General features: G+C 44.2%; 1 protein-coding gene across 1 annotated transcript in view; it reads right to left on the bottom strand.

Moving 5' to 3' along the window:
- Positions 1-70: 70 nt before the first annotated feature.
- The window catches only part of LOC108694726 (syndecan), a 75592-nt gene continuing 70044 nt past the window's right edge, over positions 71-5618 (bottom strand). Inside the window, exons 2-5 of the mRNA XM_018204369.1 lie at positions 2348-2540; positions 1743-1840; positions 1062-1227; positions 71-823 (exon numbers count right to left, since the gene is read on the bottom strand). Of these exons, the coding sequence (XP_018059858.1) occupies positions 642-823; positions 1062-1227; positions 1743-1840; positions 2348-2540 (639 nt within the window). The 3' untranslated portion in view covers positions 71-641. The remainder of the gene's footprint in view (positions 824-1061; positions 1228-1742; positions 1841-2347; positions 2541-5618) is intronic.

Here is a 5618-nt window from a genome sequence, read left to right as displayed (position 1 = left end):
TATATATATATACACACATACACACACACTTACACACGTTCTTTAAATATGCTTGTAAATGCATCTTGGAATTGGTGCAACCTCGCCAACGATGTATACCTATATGTGCCATAGTCTCGTCGTTCATTGTCCGTCGCTTCAGTCACCAGCCAGAATAATTACACTCCGAAGAGGATCTTTTCAAAGATCAGCGAATGCGATTAAAGTCAGGACAACGAAAAGGAAGGTATATGTAGGATTGTGAAGGGCGAAGTGACCGGAGCGTCAAGCTGGAAAAGTTCGACATTCGATAAACGGTCTATCAGCCAAAAGCCGCAAATTCGTCTTGCCTCAAAATCTCTTACTCGCGTACTCTTTTTTTGAACACGAAATACAGCGCGTAAGAAAATACAGTTTCCTAGAGTCAAGAGAAATTGTAATCGAGAATCGGCTGACATTCTGAGCGACGTTCCTCGGATAAAACTTTGCGTTTTGGGAGAGTCTATAATGAGCGCGTGCCATGCGGTTCGCCGTAGTAATTGTTTCACCATCGACCAGCGGGATTCCAAAAGCGAGCGTTGATCGTCGGTGGGTTTTTACTCGGCTTGGCATCGTGAGATCGCGAGAGGAATCGGCGAAGTCGCCATCGCATCGCCATCACCTCAAGCGTAGAATTCTCGATTGTGATGAGGCGCGCCCGGCTTAGGGAAAGCCTGCGCCGCGGGTGATCTCCTTGGCTCGTCCAGGGCATACGAGCCCTCGTCCTTCTTGCGCATCCGGTACACGATGAACATGACTACCAGTATCGCGCAGAGGAGGCCCACTACCGCGCCGCCGATCACAGCTGGAAATACGATCGAGACATCTTACATCTATTTTTGTATAAAAAAATTTTCAAAACTTTTCTTGCGAAAGAATTTTGATCGATATGTGCGTTAATAATCATCACGCTGTCTTTGTAAAGTCACAGATCTACCATGATCGATACTATATTTAAATAGACGCAAGATACAATCTGACTATTTCGATCCTCATGATATACTTTCGAGTTAGATGGAAAGCTTTGTCATTTTTCCACTCACCGGCTAGCACGCCTGGCTGCGCAAAGAACGAGCTGGCACGGTCCCCAGGTTTCGGATTCATGATATAGACCTCGTGGATATCGTCGGTGTTGTGATCGTCATCCGTGCCTGAGGGCTCGCCTATGTTGACCTCGTTGCTGGGTCGGTTCACGGTTTCAATGGTCGTCTAGAAATTGGATACGGCTCGATCACTTTAATCTGTTTAATTCGCGACCCCATGCGAGAGAAGAAGCACGCGTGTCATTGAACAAAAATGTAGTAATCCGTTCAGAGCGGGAAGTGTCGCGTCAGCACTCTAATCGGGCAAATTAGATTGCACGGATGTGCAAGAAGTATCAAGCGTAATATCGTAAAACGTCGCGAAAATATAATGTACTGGTGCAATTTATGAAATGAAACGTAATTTCCTTTTTTTATTATAATTTCGTTTCAAGCCGTGCTATTTTCTCACGACAACAAATCCAACGATTTATATTAGCAGGTAATTACCGTCTGCAATAATTTTCGTATTTTCACGGCACGTGCAGAATATATTCGTGAATGAAAAACGGAAATAGAAAGTAGAAATTTGTTAAACGTGGAATGTATGTAAATAAGAATGCTCTAAATGCACGAAGCTAAATTGAAGAAAAAAAAAAGGTTTTGTAAAATTATGTAATTCCAGGAACATCTCACGCTTACATGTTGTTTAGTTTTGACATTTGTCTCATCGATGACGTATGGAGGTCTCGCTTCGGTCGGCTTGCTCGGAACTTCTAATCCATTATTACCAGTAAACTCTGCAACAAAGTTACGATGAATATATTAGAATTGATATCTTCTACAGATTAGAACACAGATCTGCGAAACTTTTTTTCAAACTTTTTTTAACTAGTGCGTTCGTGAAAGCTGAAAATGAAATTTCCAATCACCGCTGATTGGGGATGAGAAACGATCTGTACCGGCGATGAATGCACGCCGATATCGTCCATTTTTCAATTTTTGGAAAAATTCTTCCGCCGACGCCGTTACCTTTATATTTTCATACGCCCATGATATTGTTATATTTTTAGTTTTGCAATTGGTATTTTTTACAACCAATCGAATATTGGATAAAAAATCCGTACGAAATATAAATATGTACGTCAAGATAAAATTATTATCGAGAAACAGACCCCCGGTCCGACAAACATTGTATAAAAATTGTATGTAGCATTTAATCTTTCCTTTATTAAGAAGTGAAAGAGATTCATTGATCAATCGAGATCGTCTGGTTAAAATTTCTCTAGAGATATCGAATATCATACCGCGGTCGTCTTCTCCGTCCTCGTCGTCAGGGCCAAGGCCGCTACCCGAAGCTTCGAGATCGTCGCGATTGTCGCTGCCACCTCGGCCGGAACCCTCTAAGGCGTCCTGATCATCCAAGTATAGGTCATCCGGGAAAGTGTTGTAAGTCGAGCTCGCCGACGTCCTCTGTTTGTTGTCGGTGGTCTGTTCCTTCTGAAAATCAGAGAAGACGGCAATGTAATTTAATCAATATAGAATACGTCACAATCTCACAGCAGGATCGTCTGGCGAGACATGTTCTGATGCTCCAGGTCATTGACACGTCTCGTCGTGGAGCGGCGAAGCTGCGCGACACCCGAGCTAACGTAATTAAAGGCACGCGCCTATATCTAAACGTATCCTCTTCGACGCGGCGAGATCTCTGTGACATGAAAGGGCTCCGCGTGAGTTCATTAAATTTTAATTTAACTCTGTTGCAAGAGATAGGAGCGATCTCTTCTCGCTTCCATCTCTCGCGATAGTTTGCCATAAGCGGAGCGCGGGATTCAGCAATCTAGCATCGTGTCGAGCATCACCATGTAAATGCGCGAAACTTCAGATCCAACGGAAGAGGCAAGTCAAAGAGACAGACAGACAGACAGACAGACAGACAGACAGAGAGAGAGAGAGAGAGAGAGAGAGAGAGAGAGAGAGAGGCGAGCTAAATTCTGACAGAGAGAATGATGGAAAGGATGAAGACGCGGAGGGCTTCGCGATGACGGGGTTCGTGAAGGATCAGCGTGGGTGGCGTGGGTTAATGTTGCTTCGTTCTATTTCTGGAACGTCTTCATCTCCTTCCAGTTGCCTAATACCAAAATAGAAGGATGCACTCCTTGGCGTGCATCCTCGCTTTGCATCTGATGTTTCGTATCTCTCATCGCGCGTGCTTTTCGCGTTTAATACACGCACAGTAACGGGCCGCGGAAGACTCAACTAGATTCGTCCGTTTTAATTTTGCACCAGAGATACTTCTTCAAGGGCGCATGATAAAACTGCGCTGCGTTAAATTGAGCAAACGAACGGCTGGCCGTCAGTTTTCCTGCATGTAACAAAGTGTGGCCACGATGAGCGGATGATTGAGGAGGAAACGGTAGAATAGCCCACGCTTCCGGTTACGTGATGTTCGCGGAATGTGAAGTGACGCGGTTGCGAGGAACGTCGGACGTTGAACAAGCGGGATTGCCAATATTCTCATCTACGCGATATTGTCGCCGTAAGAAAATTTCATTTTCTGGAAACGATCAAAAGAGAGAGGAAAAAAAGAGTGTGCGTAGCGATCTAGAAATATATTACTTTACAAAACTGATAATGTAAAACGCGCTCGAGAGAACACACGTCTCACGGAGATTCTAAAATTGCCTAGGATCATCCGCGATAGCGTGCGATCACAAATATAGATATAGAATGTATATATCACAATGATATATAATACATTACGACAAAAATAACAGTGAGAAGAGTTATAAAGATAGCGAGAAATATTTTGTCTCGTCGACCTTCTCACGTCAATACTCGCGATTGAATGGCGCTATTAACGAGCGCGTCACGATCGATAGCACGAAATTCGCTCTCGTATCTTGCGTATCTCTCTCCGCGCTCTCATCCTCCGGGATGGGCGCCGGGCGATTTCCTCCCTTTCGCTTTTCATCCTGAAAGACAATGAGTGCCCGATGACCGTGGAAAACGCACGTCCAGCGCGTCAAAAGCGTTGCAGTTTCGTTTCCGTTTCGTTTGTACACGCGTTTACTGTGCATTGGCACGACATGCGGATTCAATACGACGAGATTTAAATTAGTTGAAACAGATAAAATATCGACTTAGGCGACGTTAAACTGACGTCTGACAAATCGCCGCTGTCAAAGAAATCGCAGTCAAAAGTATTACATCTGAAATTTTTGGCCACCAAGTGAAATCTTATGTCTAATAATAATTTTGAATTTTAAAGTTTATATATTTGGTCTTTATGTTTTTGAACTAAGCGCCGATTTGACTTTTATTTTTCTGTCTCATATGTTTTGTACTTCACAAACAAATCTACTCTCAATGTATAGTTTATCATTCATTTTATTATACTATGTACTTACTTTTCAATACGATATTTATTTGTAAATTGAAATATTCATTATTTGAATATAAGACAAGTGATTCTTACAAACTCTATCGTTTACCATTTAGAATGCAGGGGAATCGAAAAAAACGCAGATAATAACGATAATAATTACCCTCTACGCATCATTTCTCAAAATGGATCCATGCGAGAATGAACAATTACGAATAAACATGGATGAACGGAACTTGTTTCTTAATGTAATAAAAAAAAATGGAACGTATATCACATACGATGCCAATTCGGACTCGTTAGCACGTCGCAACATCATCCACTCTCATCAACGTAGGTTCGTTTACTCGAATTCGTTCACGCTTGGTCTGGACCCACCCTTAGAGGAACGGCGTTGATCAATCGCCCCTGCATATAAACGTGCGTCACGAAATATATAACAAATGGAGAAACAACGATTCATCGCGAGAAACTAGTTACCCACAACAATGGGGACGTGGGTGTCGAAAGAGAATCCTCGACGAAGAGCAGAACAGGAGCTGGACGTGGTGCGTACAAGCAGTCGTGCCGGCAACAGCCGAGTGCGTCGCCCGGTGTATCCGACGAATCGATACCGGCAAACACGAGCGCAACGTCGATCCGGTCGAACCAAGAGCCTTGCAGGCCCTACGAAGGGCGTATCTTGCTCAGGATAACGTACGTTTTCGGCGTTCACTGATTTGATCGCGAAGTTCCTTCATTCTTTTCTTTTTTCTCACCCCTCGGACAAACCACCCTGGTCTTTCTTCTCGTTTGTCATGCCTTTCCTGGACGCGATGCTTGCACGGGGATTGCGCGGGCGCGCGATACTATCGACCTTCTTCCGTATCGCGTTTCGCTTTCATCACGATTCCCATCGCCGAGGCGAAAACGTCTCGCGAATTCCGTCCCCGTGATCTCGTTCATCTATCGTACGAAAGAAGATCCGCTCATGATGACGAAGTGCGCTCGCTCCTCTCCTCCTTTTCCACCGCCGAAATTTCTCGCACACAAACGATGAGGAACCATTGCGTATCATCGCGAACGAGCCTGTCGATATCTCTGTACTTACCACGTCAGTGATTCGCTCGGGGAAATTTGATGGATGCACCTAGGTCCTTGACGGTGGGAAACGAGAAAATTCGGTGGATGATGTGCAGTGGTTTTAAGCCAGG

The sequence above is a fragment of the Atta colombica genome, unplaced genomic scaffold (genome assembly GCF_001594045.1).
Source record: "Atta colombica isolate Treedump-2 unplaced genomic scaffold, Acol1.0 scaffold1, whole genome shotgun sequence".
Taxonomy (NCBI): domain Eukaryota; kingdom Metazoa; phylum Arthropoda; class Insecta; order Hymenoptera; family Formicidae; genus Atta; species Atta colombica.
This window is presented reverse-complemented; position numbering and strand designations above follow the sequence as displayed.